The following is a 27,424-nucleotide window of genomic DNA, read 5'->3' on the forward strand; positions in this document are numbered from 1 at the left end:
TAAACAAGTTTAGCACTGGAAAGAAAATCTGGAAAGAAAATCGGACAAAAAGATTTTGCGCTGATTTGCGTCACAAAACACATCATAAAATCTTAGTAAATCTACCCCTGATTTCCAGAGGTCCTGTTTTTCTCCTTACCATGGGGCCTGTGAATTTCACTACTTGAAATTGTCTTCTCATTGATACTTGTGCTTGTCGCCCAAACCCTCTTTGAATGTATAGTCTAAGGTATTATTTTAGCTTCAGAAAAGGGGTTAATATGAGTATTTTATCATTTTGAGTTTCCGGTGCCCACTAGGACAAAGTCATCTCTTGGCTTTGGGCCTGTGTTGTGACTTTTGGCCATTTTAAAGGTCACTAATTTTAACAGTGCCATTCCCCAGTTTGTCTTTCAATGATCTGTAGGCTTTGTTTTTGAGTGAGAAGTCTGCCTTCATGTGTTGGGATTGTGATTACGTTGCAGATGGCGAAGTATTGTGCATCGCATAGCCCATTTTTAGATGTTTGGTCCGGCGCACAGACAATGTTGACAAACACAAATATCGAGTTGTAAATATCCTGCTACAGAAATATCGACAGGAAGATTATCATGGTCAAGAATATGGACTTGTAGGTAAGAAATAACATAACATAACATAACATAACATAACATAACATAACAAATATTGTTTTTGTAAATATCGAAGTTGTTAATATAATTGCAAAAATATAGTTGCTTAAAATATTGATGTTTTAATTAGTGTTATGTATTTTAGTATGTATTTTAAAAGTATGTGATCACCTTTTTTGTATGAGAATTTGTTTAGTTTTTTAATATGTGTGTTCATTTTTAATAGTTATTAATTTTCTCTTAATTAAATTTTGCGTTTTTTAAGTTCTGTAGCGGGTTGTGGTTTTATAGGGAAATACGGTAGGAAGTAATTTAATTAAAATAAATTAATGATTATTTTTTATGTATTAGTATTTCTTTAATTTAGATTATAGTGTTAATTGTGGGAGTTAATTTATTATAAATTAATTGGATGATAATTCTTATTAATTAATTGGCAATTATGTTAATTGTGCCATTTTTTCAGGAGTGGGTTGTGGGTTTATAGGGGAATAGGGTGGGAAGTAATTTAATTCTAATAAATGTATTAATATTTTGTATTTATTATTATTTAGTTAATTTTAATTTTATAGTTTTAACTGTGGGAGTTATAAAATATTTATTAGTTAGTTGTTATTTTTATTAATTAATTTGTAATTGGTTATGTTAATTGTGTCATTTTTTTAGGAGTGGGTGGTGGGGTTTATAGGAGAATGGGGTGGGAAGTAATTTATTTATAATTAATAAATAATTGTTTGTTAATTAATGCTCATTAATTAAAATTAAAATATGGCAATTGTGTAGTTAATTTTTTATGTAAATTGTGTGGTTTATAGTGGTAATGGGTCAGAAGTAAATTCTTTTAAGTTAATTAATAAGTTGGTAATTGATATTAACTTATTAATGTAAAATTAGTTATGGAAATAGTTTAATAGTTTTTAGGTGTGGGTTGTGTTTATTGGGGTAAAGGGTGGAAAGTAGTTTATGTTTAATTAATTGATTATTAATTTATCAATTGATAAATATTTATCATAAGTGTTTATCGTTATTTTGTGTGTGTGTTTTGGTTTTCAAGGGATAACATTTGGGGAGTAAATACATTTTTATTTGTTTTACATTTTTATAAATTAATAATATTTGTTTAATTGTTAAATAATTATGTTAATTATGGAGGTACGTTTAAAAATATATATATCTGTGGGTTGTGAATTGTGTGGTGTATAGAGTAGGACATAAAAAATATTACATTTATGTTATAATTAATGTTTTTGTTTATAAAAAAATTCTATTAAAAAGGTTTTGGGTTTTTAAATTATTTTAGATTTTTTTAAAACAATCTTTCAAGGTATTTGTTAGATCTTTTTAACATTCTAATCTATTTCTATCTTTTGTAATATTTAAAAATGTTAAATGTGTTTTTTTTTTGGTATTTTAAAATCTTTTGTGTTGTTGTTGTTAATTTGTTCGTTTTTAATTTTGAAATAACTCCAGTGGAAATATTAACTTTTACCCCTCTTTTTACCCCTCTGCTATCCAACACTTTCCCTGCTGTTGCAAAAACTGGAGTGGGAATAGCAATTTTTACCCCTCCGTTATCCAACACTTTCCCTCCTGTTGCACTCAATGGAGTGCAACATTTACTTTTAAAGACTATTAAATGTTTTAATGTTTTAATTTATAATATATTGTTTTTTATTAGATTTTATGTTATAAGTGTATGTAAATGTATATATATATATATATATATATATTTGTAAATGTTTATATATTTATAAAATAAATTAGGATTAATAGTTTATTAATTATTTTAAAGGAAATATATATATATATATATATATTACATTTTATGTATGTATGTTTAAATATTTGTTTAAATCACATTTATTTTATATTTGTTAAAATGTATATTAAATTTAAATCCTTTCTTTAAAGTTAATTTTATTATTCAATATAGTTATCATTATTTTGTACTTACAATTTTAAATATAGGATGTCAATATTTTTTTACATCGAAATTTTGCATCAATATTTGTGTATGGGATATTTTGGGCATTGATATTCTATCGGGGAACCATTTGGGCCTCTGGTATACTCTTATAGGTGTGTATCATTTCGACTCAGGTTTTCTGTAACTTGTGCTGTCCCATTTTTTGACCATTGGGTGGAAGTGACTGAGTCATGCATGTAAGATTTGGCCACGTGTTGGTTAAATCCTCTTCTAGTGCACTATCTGAGCAGACCTTATGTTTGGCGTCTCTTGGGTGGCATATTTTGCTCTGAAACTAGGTAGGAGGCAGGGCTTGAAGAAAATGTGGTGCCTCCTCTAAATGGTTTTCCGTGCGTAGCCATATTTAAAAACACAAGTTAGAAGCTTCAGTCACATTGTTATTTTTCAGTTTAAATTCAAGACTTGTATCGGGGGACATGGCCTTTATTAGGTGTATCTATTACTTTAAGCACTATTGTGTCAGGGTTTGCCTCCTGGCTTAGTTTCAACATCAGTGGAGTGCAGGAGGTTTCTTCTTTTTGTGGCTGCTGCTGGTTTATTTCCATATTAATTAGATCTCGGAAATCATGTGCTGTTTAGTTTATGTTGCAGTTTGCTTCTTCTGAAAAGTCTGTACATTTATCTTCTTTTGTTATTAACTTGGGAAGCTAATGTATGTTCCTATTTGGGTCTGTTGTGGAATTTGGGGGTCTATTGACACACAAGAAAGGGACAAGGGGGCTTTTGAGAAGGTCCAGCATAAATGCCCCTGAGCAAGCATAAAGAAAAGGTTGTGCTGTTCCTATGGGATGAGAGTTAGAAGAAGGGAATCTAAGCCAACCCGACCAGAGGGGTTCAAAGTTGGGAATCCATTTATTGGATTATAATGCCCTCACACACCCAGTAGGGTGGCATGCTTCATCATTGCGCTGCTCATCGTCAGGTTGGCGGTGCAATACCTGATGTGCTCCCTATAGTAGGGTTACATAGAAACAAGGGAACCCAAAAGGTATAGTATAGGGGCCTTGGGCAGTATCATATTTTGGAGAACAATGGTCCCTATTTTTGGAGCAGAAATCACAATCATACAATATTCATACTCTAAATAGCTAGTATGTCTTTTGTCCAGCCGGACAAGAATTTATTTTTAAATAAGGGTGAAAAATACGGAGGTGTTTCAAACACTAGATGACAAGTGGGCACAGCCGTGACCCACAGAACATTGAGACACAACAACGAACACAGAATGGCCAAAGGGCGAGGTAAGATATGTCTAGTTCAAGTTCAAGTTCAGGAATGCAATCGGTTATCCTTTAGAAAAAAGTTAAAAACTGTACTGTTCAAGCAAGCATGGAGTAGCCTCTAGGCGTACTGTTAAGATCAAGTAAATGCCAAACCCCCACTACGTAATCTGGACAAACAGCGCTTAGAGACCCCGGTGGTTATAACGCGCTATACAAATTAAATAAATAAATAAATAAATTTGTATAGCGCACTATTCACCCAGAGGGTCTCAAGGCGCTTGGGGGAGGGGTGCATTATTTATCGAAAAGCCAGGTTTTAAGTTCCTTTCTGAAGAAAATGTGGTTCTGTGTGAGGCGGAGGTGAGAGGGGAGAGAATTCCAGGTCTTGGCCGCCAGGTAGGAGAAGGATCTTCCTCCCATGGTGGATCTGTGGATGCGCGGAACTGCGGCAAGGGCTTGATTGGAGGATCTTAGTTGGCGGGTGGGTGTGTAGAAGGACAGTCGTGTGTTGAGGCATTCTGGTCCTAGTTTGTAAAGGGCCTTGTGTGCGTGGGTGAGGAGACGTAACGTTATTCTCTTGTTAACGGGAAGCCAGTGGAGGTCTTTCAGGTGACCTGTAATGTGAGCTAGGCGAGGGATGTCCAATATGAGTCTGGCTGATGCGTTTTGGATGCGTTGGAGTTTTTTCTGTAATTTGGCTGTGGTTCCGGCGTAGAGGGTGTTTCCATAGTCCAGTCGGCTGGTGATCAGTGCGTGGGTGACTGTCTTTCTTGTTTCGGTGGGGATCCAACAGAAGATTTTTTTGAGCATACGAAGTACGTTGAAGCAAGAGGATGAGACGGCGTTAACTTGTCTGGTCATCGAGAGAGAGGAGTCTAGGATGAAGCCTAGGTTACGTGCGTGGTCTGTTGGTATGGGTGCTGTGCCCAGGGCCGATGGCCACCATGAGTCGTCCCAGGCAGAGGGGGATGATCCTAGGATGAGGACTTCCGTTTTGTCTGAGTTAAGTTTTAGGCGGCTGTTTTTCATCCATTCGGCAACTTCTTGCATGCCTTCGTGAAGATTGGTTTTGGCGGTGTTAGGGTCTTTGGTGAGGGAAAGGATCAGCTGGGTGTCGTCAGCGTAAGAGATGATGTTAAGGTTGTGTTGTCGCGCGATGGATGCGAGGGGACTCATGTAGACGTTGAAGAGGGTGGGACTTAGTGATGATCCTTGTGGTACTCCGCAGATGACTTCGGTGGCCTCTGATTTGAATGGGGGGAGTCGGACTCTCTGAGTTTTCCCGGCGAGGAACGAGATGATCCAGTCCAAGGCTTTTCCTTGTATGCCGATGTTGCTGAGGCGTTGTATGAGGGTGCTGTGACAGACTGTGTCGAAGGCGGCGGAGAGATCGAGTAGGATGAGGGCAACTGTTTCTCCGTTGTCCAGTAGCGTTCGGATGTCGCCTGTTGCTGCAATGAGGGCGGTTTCGGTGCTGTGTTTGGCTCGAAAGCCGGACTGTGAGGTGTCCAGGGAGTTGTTGGATTCAAGGAAGGCGGCGAGCTGGCTATTGGCGGCTTTTTCAATGACTTTGGCAGGGAATGGGAGGAGGGAGATGGGGCGGTAGTTCTTAAGTTCAGAGGGGTCTGCTGTGGGTTTCTTCAGGAGGGCGCTGAGTTCGGCGTGTTTCCAGCTTTCTGGGAAGGTAGCGGAGTTGAAGGAGCAGTTGATGACATCACGGGGATGGGGTGCGATGATGGAGTCTGCTTTGTTGAAGATGTGGTAGGGACAGGGGTCGGTTGGCGAGCCTGAATGGATGGAGTTCATTAGGCGGGTGGTGTCTTCAGTGGTGATTGGGTTCCAGGCGCTAAGGTTGTTAGAGGGCGGTTTAGGTTCGGAGGTGGGTGGAGTGGACTGTTCTTTGGAAATGTTCTCAAAGCTGTTATGTATGTCGGTGATTTTGTTGTAGAAGAAAGCGGATAACGAATCGCAGAGGTCTTGAGAGGGAGTAATGTCGTTTGAGGCTGCGGTGGGGTTGGTAAATTCTTTGACGATGTTGAATAGTTCCTTGCTGTTATGGGCGTTGTTGTCGAGTCGGTCCTTGAATGCTGATTTCTTGGTGGATCGGATCAATTGGTGGTGTTTGCGGGTGGCTGTCTTGAAGGTGGTCAGGTTGTCAGTGGTTGGGTTTTTTCTCCATGTTTTCTCGAAAGTACGGCATAGTTTCTTGGATTTCTTAAGGTCATCGTTGAACCAGGGGGCCTTTTTGCTACCCTGTTTGGTTTGGTGGTTTTTCAAGGGTGCTAATTCGTCAACGCTGTGAGTGATCCATTCTTTGAGTTTGGTGGCAGCTTGGTTTGGGTCCGATGAGAGGGCGGGAGGGTTTTGGTTGAGCGATGTGAGGAGTTGGTCGGTGGTGATTTTGTTCCAGTTTCGTCGCGGAATAGGTTGTGGGGGGTTGTGGGTCGAGGTAGTTTTGTAGCTGAAGTGAACACAGCTGTGGTCCGTCCAATGGAGAGCTGTGGTGTGATCGAAGGAGATGTGCTTGCTGGAGGAGAAGATTGGGTCGAGCGTATGTCCGGCTACATGGGTGGGGGTGTCAACAAGTTGTTTGAGTCCGAGATTGGCCAGGTCGTCCAGAAGGGTGGTGGTTTTGCTGTTGTTTTTCTTTTCCAGGTGGAAGCTGAGGTCTCCCAGTAGAATGTAGTTCTCGGAGGTGAGGGCATGTGGGCTGATGAAGTCAGTGTTGTCTTCGCTGAATTGTTTACGGGTTCCTGGTGGTCTGTAGATGACGGTGCCTCTAAGTGTGGTCCTGGGGTCGGTGTGGATCTGGAAGTGGAGGTGTTCGGCGGTTGCAAGGTTATCGTCGAAGCTGGTCGTGATTCTGATGGTGTTCTTATGGACGATGGCGATGCCTCCTCCTGTTTGGTTGGTGTGGTCTTTTTGGATGATCTTGTAAGCGTCCGGGATGGCAGTGGCGATGTCGGGTGCTGATGATGCGTTCATCCAGGTTTCTGTAAGGAATGCGATGTCCGGTGAAGCAGTGTCGAGTAGGTCCCAGAGTTCAGTGGCGTGTCTGTGGACCGAGCGGGTGTTCAGCAGGATGCACTTCAGGTGGTTAGAGTCGGAGCTGTGTTTGGAGTTAGTGGATTTGGTGTGGGTCTTGGTGCAGGCGAACTTGCATGAGTGGCAGGCGAAGGGACCGTGGATACGTCCTGGGGCAGCTTCGTAGCAATGTGGTGTGCGTCCGGGGTTAAGGGCTAAGAGGGTGGCTGCGCCATACGTTATGCGGGAGGAGGTCGGTTTGCGGGGGCCAGGGGGTCTGGCGCTGGGCGCGGTCCAGGCACGGACGGGCGTAGATGGGCTTACCTTTGGCGCACCTTCGGCGCGACCGCTGCGCGAGAACGCTGCACGCAAAGGCATCTGACATATGTGGATGGTGGAGGGGGGGAGGGGCGAGGGAGGAGCAGCTGGGAGGCGTGGCCGGGGCAGAGGTCCGGGCAGGGAGGGACAACAACAAAGCACAATCTGGCAGCAGGCCAAAAACGAAACTGGATTGGAGGCACAACCTGAAATGGGCGCTATACACAATTGCACTATTGAAACAATATAACCAAATGTAGCCAAGCACAATACAATCCTACTGGCTGCGCGCTTTCTGAGTGTAGCGCGATGATAATTAATTGGCTAAGCAGCAGACAGGCACCAATGCGCCTTAACGAGCTCAAGCGCTACGATGAGTAAATTAAAGCAGACGGGCAGCTGTAAGTGGGAACAATGCTAGTAAGCACTGCGATATCATAACAGCAATAGCGCGCTACGATTCCACAAATGCTAAAGCGCTACGGTAGATTAATTAGCAGCAGACAGGCAAGCACAGTACAAAATAAAGAAGGAGCAGTGCGGGTGAGCGCAAGCAGACAGGCAAGCACAGTACAAAATAAAGAAGGAGCAATGCGGGTGAGCGCTACGATACCACGTCAGACAGTGCGGGGAGCTGCGTTGGGAGCGACCGTAGCTGAATGCTTCAGGGTGGTCACAGCGTGTGTGCCGGATGGTAATGCCTATAGTATCAGTGGGAGGGAGGAGCAGCTGGGAGGCGTGGGCGGGGCGGAGATCCGGGCAGGGAGGGACAACAACAAAGCACAAAATGGCAGCAGGCCAAAAACGAAACTGGATTGGAGGCACAACCTGAAATGGACGCTATGCACAATTGCACTATTGAAACAATATAATTAAATGTAGCCAAGCACAATACAATCCTACTGGCTGCGCGCTTTCTGAGTGTAGCGCGACGATAATTAATTGGCTAAGCAGCAGACAGGCACCAATGCGCCTTAACGAGCTCAAGCGCTACGATGAGTAAATTAAAGCAGACGGGCAGCTGTAAGTGGGAACAATGCTAGTAAGCGCTGCGATATCACAACAGCAATAGCGCGCTACGATTCCACAAATGCTAAAGCGCTACGGTAGATTAATTAGCAGCAGACAGGCAAGCACAGTACAAAATAAAGAAGGAGCAGTGCGGGTGAGCGCAAGCAGACAGGCAAGCACAGTACAAAATAAAGAGGGAGCAATGCGGGTGAGCGCTACGATACCACGGCAGACAGTGCGGGGAGCTGCGTGGGGAGTGACCGTAGCTAAATGCTTCAGGGTGGTCACAGCGTGTGTGCCGGATGGTAGTGCCTATAGTATCAGTGGGAGGGAGGAGCAGCTGGGAGGCGTGGGCGGGGCGGAGGTCCGGGCAGGGAGGGACAACAACAAAGCACAAAATGGCAGCAGGCCAAAAACGAAACTGGATTGGAGGCACAACCTGAAATGGACGCTATGCACAATTGCACTATGGAAACAATATAACCAAATGTAGCCAAGCACTACGGTCCCATCCGCTGGTTGACCATTTCATTGAACGTGAGCAACCGCGCCCGTAACTGTAACACCCCAAATTCTTGGCGCCCGCCCTCACGCACGCTTGCAATATCACTACAGTAATGCGATAAAGGCATTGTGTAATTGTATTAATCAAAGACAACAATGATTGGTCTAAATGTCCTGAGGATGATGCCTAGTATCTAGTGCTGGCATCGAAACGTCGTCGACACCCATACGCCATATGCAATATGACTAAGCAATATTGTAATGTGCAATGATGTATTAAGTCATGATTTAAGTCTGTAAAATTCTAAAACACAAGTGTACAGACATATCTTACCTTGCCCTTTGGCCATTCTGTGTTCGTTGTTGTGTCTCAATGTTCTGTGGGTCCCGGCTGTGACCACTTGTCATTTAGTGTTTGAAACACCTCTGTATTTTTCACCCTTATTTAAAAATAAATTATTGTCCGGCTGGACAAAAGACATACTAGCTATTTAGAGTATGATTATTGTATGATTGTGATTTCTGCTCCAAAAATAGGGACCATTGCTCCCTATAGTAGGGTCACTTCAGCAGAGATCTTTTTCCAGCAGCCTTAAGGTGAAGTGGGAGTGAGGGGCCAAGTGTGTGTATATGAAGGTTATGAGTGAATATAAAATAGGGTTGGGAGTACCATCGACAACAACTTTTAATCGATGGGTCTCCTACCCCAATGAGCTATCTGACTCAATGAGCTATCTGAAATATACAAACTATAGTGACTGTTTTACTTTAAAGCAACATCTCCATTTTGCATTACAGTTGACAGTGCAGCTGGATACTGGCTTATTCAATTTCTTGCATTATTGCTGAAAAAGCAGTCGCATTTATGCTATGGAACAAATTGATGTGCTACGTTTTGAGGAGAAACCCAAATGATTGGCATTTTTAATTTGTTTAAGTAATCATCCTGCCGATTACTCTGCTATGTATTTAAATTTACAAAATACAAAAAGATATCCTTTTGAATGGTCATGAATGCGGTTTTATAACGAGTGTTCGCTGGATTTTATCCCTTTCCTTCCCCCAAAAAAAATCCAAGTCCCATGACGCTACGAGTCACTTCCTACCAATGACAAGGCGTTACTGAAAGCAGGGAATAATAACCGGCCTACACCCTTGTTTAGTAGTAAACAACAGCCATGAATAATGTGCAATGGGCCCCTCAGACCACGGGAACCAGTGCCGCTTCTTCGCCTGATTAACTGAAAGAACTCTAAGAACTTTTTCGTGCTTTTCTCTGTTGTACATGTAGAGATCGCATTTCTTCTATGCTTATCATAGCGGGTAAAGAAGCACCTGCACACAATCGCTCCGTGACTTACCTGGTGAGGGGTCTGATGCGCGCGGCTGCATCACTCGAAGGGTAGACCAAAAACGCAACAGAGGCGAAGAGGAGGCGCGTAAACATGTGTGTGCTGCAAGGGCAACTTCAGAATGTATAGCTAAGCTGCAAGACAGTGATGAACAGACGTCACTCTACAGCATGGTGACATCTTCATCATCTGGCGACTAAAGGCCTGCTCGTCCATGTACCAGTCATTCAGAAAGCTGCCATTGCAATCATGAATATCCACTGTCAGGAGCCCACCTGGATCACTGTTGATAGGCGTGGCACAGCCTTTCATAGAAGCTTAGCTGGTACCAACAACCTTGGCTTCAGGTGGTGTTGATGGATAAAAGCCTGCTTAGACAAAACAAGGTTTCCCTAAATAGAGAAAAGAGTGGGGAAGAAAGTAAAAGAATGTCATGGCTGCCAGACTGTCAGCAAGGGCTCCTTCCTTGACCTTCTACAAATGTCACAATTATTCACACAGGTGTGGCGTGAGGTGGCATTTGATGGTTTTGGCCCATTGCAACTGTCTAACATCTGCTGGCTGTCACTGATTTTGAAGTAACCATACTAGCTCCCAATAATCTATTTCCCCTTTTGGTAATCCCAAGATAGCAAAGTTATACAGTGTACCACCTTTCTCAAGGGAGAGTTTAAGGAGTTGATGACCACCTGTGTTTCAAGCACCATCAAATAATGCCATTCTGGCTTCAAGCGAACAGAATCATGGAACGATTCATGGCGACAATTCAGAAAGAGCTTCAAGCTGTAAATATCACCAATGACTCCATTTCTGAAGCACTGTGCCAAAGGCCCTAAGATGATTGTGCTGCTCGTCATAACACCACCACTATAGAGCCTGCAGAGCTAATGTGTGGGAGAAAAATGTACATTGCTGTTCCTCACGAAAATGGGGTAACTGAAGTTACAAATTTGAGTTGCCAAAGCAAAAGAGAATATGAAGAAATAAGCAGACCAACAGAGGCCAGCTAGACGTGAGCATCTTTTGCAAGGAAGCCTAGTGCTCATCAAATCCGTGGCAGTTGCGAGGATGACCCCAACTTTGATCCCAAGCTATATATAATTAGCCACTGACTTTTCTGGGTCGGTGGTCTCTGCTTGGCCCGGACACACAATTACCTGGAGTTCTTCAGATTTTAGGACACTGCATGGAGACCCTTGTGATCTTCTACCTGAGATGAAGCCTCCAGGCTCAGCTGCTGATTCTAAACAAGAAAGTGAAACGGACATCCCTAGTGAAATCTTCATTGTTCTTGCTGCTCTGTCTCTCTTCACTTTCATTGTCATCTTCCTTGGAATCTGCTGCAGTCTCTTCTTTCTCCACTCATCCTAGGATGTCAGCTACTTCAAATGCTTCCCTCTCTCCCCCTATTTCATCTCCTTTTATGCTCACCTTTCAAGGCCAAGAAGAACACCTAATAACGATAGGTTATACGACTGATGTGCACGGTTGGACTAAGCTGTGGGGCAATGTAGTGTTTTCATTCTGCCCGACTACCGACTACCTCCGTCACAGCAAATGTCTTGTTCCGTGCTGAGGAAATGACGCACACAAGAGTGGCGCAGACCCGTCAGAACATGAACTGAGCAAGGGTTTATTTGAGTGCGGGTGCGCTCCTCACTGGATTCAATTTGACGTTAATCAGGCTCTCCTCTAAGACCCAGGTGAAGAATGTACATATGCTGTGCTTATTGCATTGAGTACAGAAGTACCTGGATAGACTCCCTCCGAGGCTAACCTGGTGAGTGGTCTGATCCACGGCTGTGTCACTGTAAGGGGATGATGATAGCTCTGTAACCATGATATAGATCAGTTCAGGTTGTGCACTGTACAAAAAACTATCGTAACTATAGAGGGTTGAATAGACTATGGGGTCTATTATGATGGAGGGCGGACTTTGTCCGCCCGCCATCGCATCGTGAAATGGGACCGCCCGCTACGTGTGCAGCAGTCCTGCATACACAATTAGGATGTGCCCGCCACACTGACGGGCGCATCCCATATTTTTTAAATTGCGGCAGGCACGGCTGTCAACAGCACCCTCCGCAATGCAAAAAAGGCATTTGTAAATTTGTTTGCACAGCGTGGCAGGCACCGCGCGGTGCCTGCCACGTTATGCATGCAAATGCGGAGGGGTACGATACGTACCCCCCATGTGCCCCTCCTACCCACAACATCCTTGGGGCACGTATTGGGCCCCCAACTGCAAAAACCGCATGCATTGTAATATGGATGGCGGTGTCTAGCAGACACCGCCACCATATTCAACTGTTTTCTGCCCCGTCGACTCGTCGACCGGACGGAAAGGCAACAGACGTTTTTCCCATCCGCCGCAGCACCCCCGCCATCATAATGTGACAGGGAGAAATGGGAGGCGAGCGGGAGATAATGTTGGGCGGATCGCCACCGCCATGGGGGCGGTGGCGATCTGCCCAACATTATAATAGACCCCTATATATTTACTCTAACAAACAACAATATAAGTCTATAATAACTGACTTGTCTCTTGGTTCACTATTGGCATTGTTGTCAGAGAAGATGGGTGCAATTCATAAATATTCCTCAGTTCACTTTTAGAAAATATCACTTTTAATAAATGCCACTCAAAGCAGTGATGTAAGTTAATGTACTAACATGGAACACCTCCGAACTTAAGAAATACACTTTCTATTTAATTCTGTAGTCTTTACAAATTTTTACATGACATATGTTCCACGTTTGCTGTAGCAAATATTTGGATGGCTCGGTAGTGCCATGGCTCTTAAGGCCAAAAGGACCTTTGGGTTGGCTTTTCTTATTTATTTGCAGGCTAGGTCACCGCAACTCGAAGAGGACCCCGACACAATCTACCTCCTTACAAAACTTAGGGGGTCATTAGGATGGCGGGTGGACTTAGTCCGCCCGCCATCCTATCGGTGATGGGGACCGCCCGCCATAAGGGTTATTAGGTGGTGGGCGCATCCTGCATTTTTAGCGTTTGGCGGGGGCAATCCGCCGGCCATCCTAATGGGCCCCTAAATGAGGTATTCAAGTACTCCAACATCCAATGTCTACTCTACCTTTTTGCTCAGTAGAACTGTCAAGACTGCCAAGTTTTGCAGTGTGCCTTGCCACCTTCCTTGTACACCAACCCTTTATGTAAAGCGTTGTCAGGTGGCAGAAAAGCAGTGCTTTAAAAAAATGAAATAAGCATGTATTGAAATCTTGTAATATTTTGCCAGTTAAAACTTTAAGATGCTGTACATTACTTCAAAATCACAATTTCGCTCTCACATTTTAAGACTTCTGATAACAGTACTGTCATAATAACAAGAAGCAGCACTGGCAAAGGTCATGTCTTCCTAATACAAGTGTTGAGCTGTTACCTTTAACAATCTTTGCCTGTATTGTTTATAAAAAAAGTCAAACTAAAAGTAATATGTACATAGTGGAGGAAAAGTAAGCACATATCGAATGGTATCTCAAGACTGTACATTGAATTCAATGTTATCAAGCTTTATAAATGTCATGGTTTATTTTTCACATGCTGTGCTTTGAGGAAACCCTGAAGAGAATTAAAAAAGAATTTCACAGGATTTATTTAGCCTTTTGGTTTTCTGCTGTAGCCCACGGAGCAGATGGATGTACCTTCAGGAGAATTTTCATGCTAATGGCACCTTATGCCTCTGAATCCAGCTGACTGAATTCAGCAGATTGATCTTCCCCAGCACCATAAAAACCTTTGTGTGCCAAAGCTTGTGCTTTATTGCTATGTGTGAAATGCAGGAGATAAAACAAACACAACCACTAAAGTCTGCTCTTCAGTCATCATATCCAAACACATATATCAATCACTATTGCTGTGCTCTTACAGACAAGCTGGGAGGAGAGAGAAGCAACATGGAACTTGGGGGATATGGATACTTGAAGGGGGTGAAGCTGCACATGAGGGAGAGATAGAAAACACATGCACTGCCATTGAGTGCTGAATACAGAAGAGAGAAGTAGTTCCTTAAATGTGAGCAGTGGAATGATAGAACTACTCCTGGAGAACTGGGTTCGAGTCTCGGCAATGACGCTGAACATCCTGTGATTCTGGGCAAATTGCTTAATCTCCCTGCGCCTAACAAAAAAAAAAGAATGTGTCCTCACGTAATGCAACTGGTGCTATGTAAAGTGCTCTGAAACCAGATTCGGGTCAAGTTCGCGCTACATAAAACTCAGATTTTTTTTTAATTAAATTAATCTAATCAAAAGGACTGTAAACAGAACATGCTCCAGAAAATGAAGGCAAGCCATTGAATAAGAAAAAAGAAAATGAGGGTGACAGTAAAGTAAGCCCGCTGTAAGTTCACAATAAGTATTTTGAAACCAGCTTGCACGGTCTGCTAGGTGAGACATAAAAATATTGTAAGGGCCAGTGCTTTCAATGGAAAAAAATAAGAGTAGGTACTCACCAAAAGGAGGTGTGGGCTGTTCCTGAGTCCGCTTGTGGTACGGCTCAGTTAGCAGCTACCTCCTTTTAACTTGGAGTCTTTTAACTTCGGGGGCTGTTTCTTTATTAAAAAAAACATGTGAGGGGCTTGGGTGCATTTGACATCTTACCTGCACTCGATTTCGACGCAGTGGTTCACCGTTGCGCGGAGGGCGGGGAAGACAGAGCCAGGCATTTCCGTATGGGGCGGGCAGCGCTCTAGTTGTTGGGAGAGCTCGCCTTTAAATTCAGCATGCCTCTGCGGCCGCACAGGGGGCACGCACAGCGGGCGAGCTGCTGGCACACCAATGGCGCGCCAAAGGCAAGCCCGTCTGCGCCTGTCCGCGGCTGACCGGGACTAGGGGCCAGAACCCCTGCTGGATTTGATCCGGTCATTTATTATAGCACTCAGACACTTCGCACACTTTGCCCAACCATGGAGGAGAAGTGTAAACACAGCATAAATACAAAGAGTAATAGTTGGCGTTGCAGCCACTTCTCGTTTAAAGCGGAGGCATCTGTGGAGGACAGGACGGGAGGTTCCCTACTCAGGTTATCTTTAATTAACTGTAGGTCTTTGAGGAAGCATAGAATCGAGATATATGACCAATTAATGGAGGGACAAATAGAAGTATTATTTCTCACCGAGACATGGTTAGAAACGTACTCCGCACCTGATATTTTGGAGGCGCTTCCTATGGGGTATGGGATTACGAGACTGGACAGACTGTCTGGTAGAGGAGGGGGCATTGCTATCATTTATACACATGACATTCAGTGCTCCCTTGAGCCAGCTGACATTGCTGACAGCGAAGCAGGCCTCTTCGCTCTCAGAACAGCCACTATGTTATCAAAGGTCTATTGGTCTATAGACCCCCGAGACCCCATTTAAGGTTCTCTCCGAGCTTAATTGACTACCTCATTCAACCAGCACTACGGTATGAAGAACTAGTGGTGCTGGGCGATATAAACTTGCATCTTGATGATGCACTCAATTCTGGGGCACAAGAGTTGCGCCAGGAATTATCGACACTACAATTATTGTTAAAGTCTGAATGCCCTACACATAAGATGGGACATTTACTTGACCCCATCTTTGCCAATTGGGACGCTCTGGTCTTGGAGCCTCCGCTTCCGGTGTTGTGGTCGGATAATTTTTTGATACTGTTTACAATACAGCTACCGGTGTCCAAGACACAGGAGAAAGTTAAAATTTTTATAAAAAGTAGGAAGTGGGTTGGCTTCTCTCAGGGGACTTTTAATAAGGCCCTTTTAAGAGATGGACCTCTGGTCTGGATGTTAACCTGACTTGTAAAGCCCTACGGTGGCCTATTTATGACGCCCTTGATTGAACCGCACCTTGGTCATATAAGATGTCCACAAAAAAACATAAATCAGCTCCTTGGTTTGGTGAAGAACTTAGAACTGCTAAATCAGGTTGTAAGTGCCTAGAAAGGCGGTGGAGGAAAGATTTCTCTGTCCACTTGGAAGAGGAATATGAAATCTGCCTTAAGACCTACCACTCGCTTATTAGAAAGGCAAAAACAGCCTATTTTAAGGAAAGAATCCAAACAGCTGAGAGTTCTACCAAAGAGCTATTTAAGGTTTTTAAAGAAATGTCCTCACTGGCATCTATTGCAGCGCCTATTGTTGGTTATGAAGAATCCTGCAACCGGGTTGCCGAGTACTTTGCGGCGAAGGTGGAAAAGATTTATTCCTCCTTCCCTGACTCCACTCGTGGTAGCGGGGGAGTGAAGGAGTAAGCTGTGGATGATCTGATATTACAGTGTCTCCATGAATTTACTGTACCTGCCCTGGACACTCCTAAACAGATAGCCACCAGTATTAAATCAGGCTCACCAAGGGATCCAGCTACCCCTAGGGTGCTTAGAGGGAGCATTGGCATATTAGAGCCTTTCATAAGATATCTAATAGAGATGTCTTTTAGCTCATGAGTGGTACCTAACATATGGAAGGAGACAGTGGTGCTCCCTTTAAAAAAAAAAACCCATATCAGTGCTGAGCAACTTGACAACTTGCGATACATCTCCCTGCTCCCTTACTTTGCTAAGGTAGCAGAGAAGATTGTGAATATACAGCTTACAGCACATATCTGCAAAAACAACCTTCTCCACCCCTCTCAGTCTGGCTTTCGTGCCCTTCATTCCACCGAATCGGCTCTGCTGTACTCCACCGAGACCATTTGGAAGAATGTGGCCGAAGGGCAAACAGCGGCCTTAATTCTTTTAGACCTCAGTGCCGATTTCGACACTGTTGCCCATCATACCCTGTTGCAGGATCTAGAGAGAGGTGGTGTCACCGGTGGGGCCTTGAAGTGGATGGAATCTTTTCTGCCCAAGCGCAGTTTCCAAGTTATGCAGGGTACTCATTACTCTAGGAACATCAAGTTGACGCAGGGGGTGCCTCAGGGCTCTACCATGAGCCCGACATTGTTCAATCAATTCAATCAATGTCACCCCCCTGGCAAAAATCTTGGATACATTTTGGATTAATGCCCTGTCCTATGCGGATGACACCCAGATAGTGGTCTCTTTGACTCAAGCCCGGGCTGACGCTGCCTCCAAATTCATGTCCTGCCTTCAAGAACTGGCTGGGTGGATGGAAAACAATTGCCTGAAGTTGAACGGTAGCAAGACCAAGGTGCTGGTGATAGGGAAGGCTTTGTCAGTATGGTCATCGGCATGGTGGCCCCAGACTTTGGGCTCTACCCCCACACAGTACAAACAAGCAAAGAATCTTGGGGTATAGGTGGACAACAAGTTGTCGTTTGATTACCAGAACAGGTGGGTGGCAGGCATCTGTTTCGTATCTCACGGGGTTTATGGAAAACCCTTGACACCCTTCCCATGGCATCTAGGAAGATCATGGTGCATGCCTTGGTGACTTCTTGCGTGGATTACGGCAATCTCCTGTATTTGGGTTCAACCGCCAAATGCATACGGAGATTGCAGTGCATCCAGAACGCAGCTGCGAGACTAGTTTTCATGCTACCGAAGAGAGCCTCAGCCAAAAGAGCGTTGGCCTCCCTGCACTGGCTTCCCATCAGGGAGAAAGTGAAGTTCAAGGCCATATGTGTGAGTCGCCAGATTTTACAGAAGAAGGGGCCTTCGTATTTGCATGACCCTCTCACTCCTTATGTAACAACCAGACTTTAAGATCTGGTGGGAAAGAAAAGGTGCATGTCCCCAAAATTATGAGATCTAGGATGGGGGGCCGCTCTTTTCGGTATTTGGCGGCCCAGATGTGGAATACTCTTCCTCAGAGTCTCCGGCTGGAGTGTTCTGAATCCATCTTTCGGATAGGTCTGAAGACCTATTTGTTTCCTGTGGTTTAATTTGCTCTGGTACCAGGTCCTTGGGGATGCTGCTTTCCACACTGGTTCAATGTAACCAGGCGCTTTATAAATGCAACTATTATTATTATTATCTGTCCATTATTTATCACAATAAAAACCATTTATATAGCTCTTACTAATAAGTAGTTATTACTACCCAAAGTAACCCTTTTTTAGCAACCTGAAAATACGAAAAGTTTGAGGAAAAAACAGCGAGGGTCTAAATCTAAGCCTTCTTGTTTGTATGCAGGTCCTTGCTGCAGGGTTATAACTCACTAAGCTATATTACAAGGATGCTAACTTTTGACCTGCAGGTAACACAAGGCTCTATGAAACAAAAACAGTAGTCTACTGAGCTATCTTCATATAAAAGAAATCTGTGACTTACATGTTGCATGCTGTGCATTCAAGCAGACACAATGTAGCCCTATGCAATTTTATGGTGAGTTGAACATTTGATTCGAATGTACACAGATCTTTCTAGCAAATTCTTTGTGGCTTTACAGAAAACCACAAAGTTATCTACTTTATTGCTACTTATGATGCCCCGCACTAACGTACTTAATAGAAGGGCCTCAGATTCCTGTTTCTCAAGATTAGTGAATTTGCAGCTGCAAAAAGGGAGCAATTTCATCGAGCACTCTTTTAATGCTCGGTTCTAGTGGATGTTTCTGTTGAACCTGGAAACTAGAGCTGCTTTCCAAGAAACAAACTTATACTTTATTTAACTTTAGTGAGCAGAATATCCTCTCTCTCTCTTGCTGGTACTAGAAGAGAAATGCTGACAGAGAAGCACTGTTGAAATTGCTGTTGGTGTCTCAGCCTTTCGACATCCCATTTATATGGTTGAAAAGGAGTGGTGGACAGAGTAAACATGTTGCAGGTGTGATATCAGAAAGAACAAGAATTTGCAATGCAATAGGTCTCGCATTTGCGAAAGTTTAAGCGAATGGCATTGTAAACGACAATGCCTTTTATTTATGTTTTAAAATACAACAAATAAATAAAAGGCATTGTCATTTACAATGGCAATAGCTTACACTCTCGAAATGTGAGACCTATTGCAATGCAAATGCTTGTAAAAGCGCCCTATGCCCCACTTTCAAGTTAATGGCGCACGCACCTTTCTTTAGACGTGGCTCATCTAAAGAAAGGTGCATGGCCGCCATTAAAGTGAAAGTGCTATTGGGGCACTTTTACAAAAAAAAAAAGCAAGTTGACACACAAATGTATTTTTTTGTAAAAGCACCCCATGTCGCGCTTTCACTTTAATGGCGGCAATGCGACTCGTCTAAAGAAAGGTGCGTGGCCACCATTAAAGTGAAAGGGTGGTATGGGGCGCTTTTACAAAAAAAGTATTTGTTTGTGAAGTTGGCCCAATAAAAATGTAAAAGTGGACGCCTGTGCTGAAATTGTAGCACAGCGCCCAGAGGCAAATCGGGCAACTTTGCAGGAAAACACTGCACGCCTGCAATAGGGGAAAATCATTAAACAAAAAAGTGCTCACAGACTGTAAATAAAACAGACCGTGTAACAACACAAAGTTACAAATGCAGACAAGGCAGTACTAAGGAGGGACTACTGAGCCTATTCATGAATCAAAAGCAACTATTTAGAAACAACAGTAAAAGGAGCCAATTGAAAAAATGGGCGGAGCTTCAAGTCCATACCTGAATACAGCATGCCTCGCAGAGTAGCGCATACGCTGCCCAGACTCGACCTAAAAAGGTATCTACTGGGCTGACATGGATGTTATGTGGTCAGCGGTCTAGTAGATGGGTGGGTGGAGCCAGCTGGGGTGGAAGGGAAGAGGAGGAGCGTGGACAGGATGGGGTTAGTTAGAGTAGGGACAGGGACATGAAAGGAGGCGTTCAATAAAGCTCCTACATAAATATACTTATACTTGTCTGTGGTTATTACCAAGATACGACAACTGGCGACGAGGGTGGGATCGGCATTCCCACTGCCCACGGAACCCTGCAGAAGCGCCCTGTCCCGAACAGCGTCCACGAAGAAGAACGCTGCTGCGAAAAGCGGAGCTGCCGCCTGAAGTGAGAGGCCAGCAGCAGGTGACCCTGTTCCCCAGTCCGGCGACTGTGCGGGAGCCAAGAGGGGCTGAAACAACGAGCGCTGACACGCTCGAGCGAAGGAGAACCATTCACGCCAAAACCGCGACTCACGCCTGATGCGTGTACATTGGCACGCATTGAAAGAGCAGAAGTCAGGAGCCCACTCTGACCCTGCCTGCCACCCAAAGTCATCCGGAACTGTCCTGGTGGCCAGCGTCGCTCACGGAAGGCCGGCGGACCCCTGCCAGCGAGTGTGGTCCAAGCGGAGCTTGAGTGGCGCGCGACCTCGCGAGCTCACGCCTGATGCGTGAGGGTTGGCCAGGTGACGCCGAGTGAGCGCGATACGACGAGAAGCAAGGTGGGAGCCCACCCCAACCTCACCTGAGCGCAGCAGCAGAGACACAGAGTGTGGAGGCCAGGAGAAGTGTTGCCTCTTCCTGAAATCGATGGCCGGTGAGTCCCGATTGAAGCAGCTGTGGTGTGAATGAGCAGAAAGAAAGCCTTGTGTGCAGCTAGCAACGGCGGCCATCTTGAAGTTAGGCAGCCTTATGGACAGACTCCTTGGTCATTGTGAGGCGGCCATCTTAAGGTCAGGCATAGTGAGTGGCCAGCGAGAAATGACACGCACGAGCTACAAAGAAACATAGCAAGTGTGAGACAACACAAGTAACCAAGAATAAACAAGCACGAGCAAAGTTAAATGAACATTGAAAAAAAAACGACCGCAATTAACCAACCCAGGCACCTGCGAACGAGCGGCGACAGGCCAATCAGAGGCAGAAAAGGTGGGAAGCACGCGTCACCAAGATGGTGACCCCAGAGACATCCCCACAGCGAAACGAAGTCAAGCCCATCATTGCAGGAGTGTCGCACCTGCGGGCCCCGGAACCTTTAACACTGACCACAGGAGGGGGCATGGGCCCCAAGTGGCAAGAGTGGCTTGAAGATTTCGAAGACTACATTGAGGGATCCAAAGTGACTGTTGATAAAGAGAAATTGATCGCCCTCCACAATCTGGCAGGTCAAGAGATAAGCAAAATAATCAAGGATCTTCCCCCTGCAGATGCTGGAACCTATGACAAAGTACGTGAAGCGCTGAATAAAAAATTCCTCCATAAAAGAAATTTGGACTATGAACGTCATGCGTTTCATCAAGCGCGCCAAGGAAAGGACGAGGCGATGAGCGTATTCATCACCCGACTGCGGCGGCTTTCAAGACACTGTGAATTTGACACCTTTTCAACAGATGCCACCATAAAGTCACAAATCATAGATGGATGTCACTCAGAAACCCTCAGGAGGCGGCTGTTAAGAAAACCCCATGAACTAGACGACATTGAAGAAATGACTCGCGTCTATGATCAGGCCAAGGAACATGCCACTAACATTGAAACAGGGCGCAATGTAAGCCATGAACAAGCGCGTCGCGTCCAAGCCAAAGGCAGCAGTCGAAGAAGCTCGAAAGACAAGCAATGGAGGCCACGACAGTCGTCTCATCAAAGACATCCAGAGCATAGGAGGCGAGAACCTGGGCGGAGAGAAAGGAGACCAGAAAGGACGAAAAGATGCTACAGTTGTGGATATGACTATCCTCATGTAGATGCCTGCCCTGCCATGGGTCAGAAATGTAGGAAATGTGGGCGGACGAACCACTTTGAGGCGATGTGCAGGGACTATCACAAAGAGAGGCGAAGCGAAACAACGAGGTCGTCTCGCTCCGACACCAGAAAACATCACATAAGAGCTGTTCACAGAAAGACTACAGTATCCTCAGGCTCGTCACACTCCAGCCGAGAGTCGCGCAGATCTCGATGGGAGCGTAGGTCACCATCTCGGGACTCCAGATCATCATCCCGAGACTCTGAATATACAGTTGAGTACGTGAACATGATCGCAGATCCCGGCCAACTCAAGAAATATCCACGCTTGGATATAAAAGTAGGGAACCATGACACTAAATTTGTGCTGGATAGCGGGGCTTTGCTGAACTATATCCCAATCACAGAATATGAGAGGATGAGCCCTAAGCCTCCACTAACTTATGCACCAGTCCGAGTTTTCACTTGGATGTCCAAGAAGCCACTTCAATGCCTGGGAAAATTCCCAACAACACTCAAACACGACACCATCACCATACCGGCGGTCATACATGTCATCAAGGGCCCAGAGGCTGACTGTCTACTCAGCCTACCAACTGCAGAGCGTCTCCGTCTCGTTGAAATCCTCTTTAAGGTCAGTGATGACCAGGACATCGTCAGCAGGTTTTCCAGACTGTTTCAAGGATTAGGGAAAATGAAGGGATGCCAAATACATCTACACATCAATGAACAAATCAGGCCCGTGGCACAGCACCCTAGACGTGTACCATTCCATCTCCAAAAGGCTGTTGAGGACGAACTTCATGACCTCCTATCAGCAGACATCATTGAACGGACGGATGGTCCAACCCCATGGGTATCGCCAGTGGTCATCGTACCTAAGAAAGGCACCACTAGCAAGGTGAGACTGTGTGTTGACATGCAATTACTCAACACTGCAATAGAAAGGGAACGCCATCCTGGGCCGCATCTAAGCGACATGATCTCTGCTTTGAAAGGGGCGAGGGTGTTCTCGAAGCTGGATTTAAACAAAGGCTATCACCAGCTGGAGTTAGACGTCAAGTCCCGTTACATTACAACATTTGCGACCCACTTGGGACTCTTCAGATACAAGAGACTGAGTTTTGGTGTCTCATAAGCCGCGCAATTTTTCAAGAGGCAATTCGGCAAATCATTCAACATATTCCTAACACTCTAAATTACAGCGACAACATCCTTGTGTATGGCTCGGATGTTCGTGAACACGACATAGCACTCGATCGCGTCTGCCAGGCCCTGCTAGGTGTGAACCTGACATTAAACAAAGATAAGTGTGAGTTCTACCAGTCCACTTTAAAATTCTTTGGCCACATTTTCTCGGGCGCAGGGATGAAACCTGATCCGGACAAGATAGCAACTCTGAACAACACCAAGAGCCCTCAGGATGTCAGTGAACTGAGATCATTCCTGGGGATGGCCAGCTACTGTACCCGTTACATCAGGGATTATGCGACCATCAGCCATCCTCTTCGCACCCTCACCAAACAAGGCCAACCATTTGACTGGACGCCCCAGTGTGAACAGGCGTTCAGAGAGATCAAGCGTGCAGTAGAGTCTGCTGACAACCTCTCGTACTTCAATCCTAGATGGAAGACTGAAATCACTGTGGATGCCAGCCCTGTGGGGCTGGGGGCTATCTTAGCACAATATGACAATGACTCTGACCAGAGGCGCATCGTTGCCTATGCCAGTCGCAGTTTGTCCGATCCTGAAAGGGCATACTCACAACCTGAGAAAGAGAGTCTTGCGGTGGTTTGGGCATGTGAACATTTTCATGTTTTTATCTACGGCTAGCACTTTACTTTGATCACCGATCATCAGGCGCTAGTCACCATCTACGGCAACCCCAGATCCAAGATGCCTCCGAGGATCGAGAGGTGGGGCCTGAGACTTCAGGAATATACTTTTACCATTGTCCACAAACCCGGGAAGGCAGAGAACCCGGCTGACTATATGTCCCGTCATCCTCATGCATCATCGGACTCCAACCCTTCCATTGCCGAGGAGTACATCCACTTCGTGGCCGACCAAGCACTGCCACCTGCCATTCCCATGGAAGTTATCCGAGAAGTCACTGCGCAAGATGTTATCTTGCAGAAAGTACTCCGCAGGATCCAAACCAACCGGTGGAGACATGATCCTCAAGAAGAAGACAATGACCCGGCTGTCAAGCAGGAGATGCAAGCATTCCGACACGTCTGTGACGAACTGTCTGCTACCACAGATGGAATAATACTATGAGGTCAACGGATCGTGGTCCCCAATCAACTACGGCAAGGCGTCATCGACCTTGCACATGAAGGCCATCGAGGAATAGTATCAACAAAGCGAGCCCTCAGGGAACGCGTGTGGTTTCCCCTCCTCGACCAAATGGTAGAGTCCACCCTGAAGGATTGCCATCTGTGCCAGCTGACCAACAAAGGTGACCCACCGGCCCCATTGCAAATGACCACCCTACCCAGCGGAGTATGGCAAGAACTCGCCATGGATTTCTACAGACCACTATCCTCTGGCAAATACGTGGTAGCCATAATCGATGAATACTCACGATATCCCATCGCGCAATTTGTGCCATCCACAAGCGCCTCTAGCACTCTCAAGGTGCTGGATGAAGTGTTTGCAACATGGGGTGTCCCCAGAGAGGTGAAAACGGACAATGGACCTCCGTTCAATGGGCACGAGTTCAGTGCGTTTGCAAAACACCTGGATTTCAATCACAGGAAGATTACACCTCTTTGGCCACAGGCGAATGGAATGGCACCATCGAAAGATTCATGGCCACGATCAAAAAGACAATAAAAATACACACCATGATCCCATGTGTGTTAATTCAGCTAATAATTTATATTATATGCATCATAAACTTACTAAATGTCAAATGCATTCTTGAATTTTGCAATTGTCAATGAAATAAAACAGAAAAGGAACAGGTTTTCAAGACATGTTACAAATGGCAAGATGGTCTTCCTGAATCGAAATATGACCATTGGCATCAAGACCCGGTGAGGAAATGGGGCTTATTGGCAATTAAATATGTTTACTGTGCCTATACAAAAATAACTTGTACATACGACCACCTGGGAGCACAAAATAAATGAAAATGTTCTGTTTTCCTGCTTTTAGCATTCGATCACAGTGTGCAGTAAATTGAAACCATGAGTGTGATTAACACACACATACCTAGCCATGCAACACTTTTATTGGCTTTTGATAAGAATTCCTTCCCTGTACATCCATGCAGCATTTAAGCTCGGGTGGCTTAGCACTGGCTGCATGCATCTGTGTTCAAAGAGCATATCTTATTTCTCACTAGACTTACAGTCTTCCGCCCAAAGACGATAAACTAGGGATCAGCGAGTTTGGTAACTATATCCCTTATTATTTACATATGCAAACAAGCAATTCGGTTGTGTAGCGATGGTTAGAGAAGGTGAAAGCAATATCAAACGTTCTTTTGATCTGTCCACGGCATAGTCTGTCCTGAAGAGTGAGTGCGTCCCACTGCTGCGCCTAGGGTGACCAACTGGCATTGGTGCAAATTCAGGACGGTGAGTGTAAAAATTCAGGACAAAGGGTCAAAATTCAGGACACAAATTCAGGACAGGAGGTCAAAATTCAGGACAAAACTTCAGGACAATTGGATAAGTTTTACAGACACATCAGAGGTCGCGCAATAGTATATAAGTAAGCCCAACCATATCCAAACATATTAAACCATTTGCAAACCTATCCATCATGTATCCTTCCATCTATCATTTCACTCATCCATCCCTTCATTCATCCTTTCACTCGTCCATCCATTATCCATCCATCCACCCTTTCAACCTATCCATCTGTACACTCATCCATCCACTCTTCTACCCATCCATCCATTCATTCACTCATCCATCCAGCCATTTACCCTTTCACCCATCCAGCCATCCTTTCACTTACTATGCATCCACCCAGTCACTCATCCTTCCACCCTTTCAGTCATCCATCCTCCCTTTCTCTCTCCATCAACCCTTTCTCATAGCAATCCTTCCTTCCATTCATCCACCCATCTACTCATCCACTCATGAATCCATCCATTGACCCTATCACTCATCCATCCTTTCTCTCATCCATTTATCCTTTCACTCATCTATTCATCCTTTTGGCCATCTAACTTCCTTTTCACTCTCACTCATCCATCCTTACATCCACCCTTTCGCTCATCTGTCCATCCATTCACCCTTGCACTTATCAGTTCATCAATCCACCCACTCACTCAATCATTCACCTTTTCACTCATCCATCCTTTCACTCATCCATCCACCCTTTTACCCATCCAGCTACCCTTCCACCCATACATCCAGCTATTTACCTTTTCTCTCTTCCATCCTTCCACTCACTCATCTATCCATCCTCTCATTATCCATGTATTCAATCTTTCATTCATCCATTCACCCTTTCACTAATGCATCCAGCCATCCTTTCACTTGATCACTCGCCCACCTTTTCATATTAATTTGAGCTGACCCTTTTTGAGAAGAGGCCCGTCAAAAACTTCACCCTCGCTGCAGGAGCCATTCCAGGACTGGGACAGAAGCCACCCAGGGCAGAGACAGGATCCACCACAGGGGGGGGACAGGAGCCATCACAGGCCGGTGGACGGGACGACAGGAGCCATCACTGGGGGGGGGGAGACGACAGGCGCCATCACAGGAGGGGGAACATGATCCACCAGGGTGGGCACAGGGGTGGGCATGCAGTATTCTAGTATCATCTTGGTCTCTTCCAGGGTGGGGTAGGGCCAGGGGCGGCTTGTGGATTTTGAAAGTAGTGGGGCGAAAAATGTTGTACCCTAATATAACGAGCAAGCGAGCGAAGCGAGCAAACCCGAAACACAAAAGGAGGGTGCGCAAGAATTTTTTTTTAAAAAATTGATTCAAATGGTGGCTTATACACCACATTTTTACTGCAAACTGGAGAAAAACGGGGATCCAAATATAGCATGGTAAAGCACAAATATGAAGAAAACATTAGAAACAGATCAAAAAGTAGCCCAATCCTCTAAATGGTCTGCTTGCAAAATGACCCCCAAGCCAAGCACACCCAACCAACGGAAACAGGCCCTATAAGTGTGTCTCGTATTATTTATCTGGAGAGGCAATGACACATGAAGCACAATACCAGTGGGGCAGTACAGATTTTTAGCTTAACAGTGTTAAGCAACACTCATAATTACATTGGCCACCCGTACTAGAGACCCCCCCAGTTTTTTCATTTTACTTAAAGCTCCGCACACATAGAAGTGTGGGCGTGTTTCTTTTGTATATGGAGGGAGCAATGATAAAAACTAAAGGCTGCACATTTCATGATTTCATTTAAATCATGAAATGCGCTGCCTTTGGTGTCTGCCATGCCTCCATATACAACAGAAACACACGCTGTGTGTGTATGTTGCATGGGCGCATGGTAGAAATGAAAGGCCCCAAGGGTGAATTCACCGGATGTTGAGTCAATCTGTACACAGGTTTTGGAGAGATTGATTGTCTTGGGGAGTTTCTAAAGCGATCAGTGGCAGCGAGACACATGTGATTTCGCAAAACACATCACGTATAAAACCAAAACGAGTCTATTAACCTACGGTCTTCTTTCAGGGGTAAAGGTGTTCTTTAGGCCCACAGGTGCCCCCTAATCAATCAGAGGGGCCCTTATTCAGCCGAAAGCCAGTAAATATCTGTCAGATATGGGATGCTCAGGTGACTCTCTTCACAATCTTGGGGCTTGGCGGGTAGGTACAACTTGCATTACACCATTGTCTTTTTGAAACAAACACATGCTCCGCATTCGTACATACCCCATATAACTATAACA

At 45.0% G+C, this 27,424-nt stretch overlaps 1 protein-coding gene across 1 annotated transcript; it reads left to right on the plus strand.

The window, feature by feature from the left end:
* The first annotated feature begins 20,753 nt into the window (after positions 1 to 20,753).
* Positions 20,754 to 22,682, plus strand: LOC147730403 (uncharacterized). Its single transcript, XM_086954064.1, has one exon. The coding sequence runs from the start codon at positions 20,754 to 20,756 to the stop codon at positions 22,680 to 22,682; it is 1,929 nt and encodes a 642-aa protein (XP_086810190.1).
* The last annotated feature ends 4,742 nt before the right edge of the window (positions 22,683 to 27,424 follow it).

Source organism: Lissotriton vulgaris, chromosome 2_1 (assembly GCF_964263255.1).
Source record: "Lissotriton vulgaris chromosome 2_1, aLisVul1.2, whole genome shotgun sequence".
In the NCBI taxonomy this organism is placed as follows: domain Eukaryota; kingdom Metazoa; phylum Chordata; class Amphibia; order Caudata; family Salamandridae; genus Lissotriton; species Lissotriton vulgaris.

Bases quoted from the DNA above. Each gene is read 5' to 3' on its own strand.
- LOC147730403 (XM_086954064.1), top strand. From the start codon at position 20,754: ATGGTGACCCCAGAGACATCCCCACAGCGAAACGAAGTCAAGCCCATC.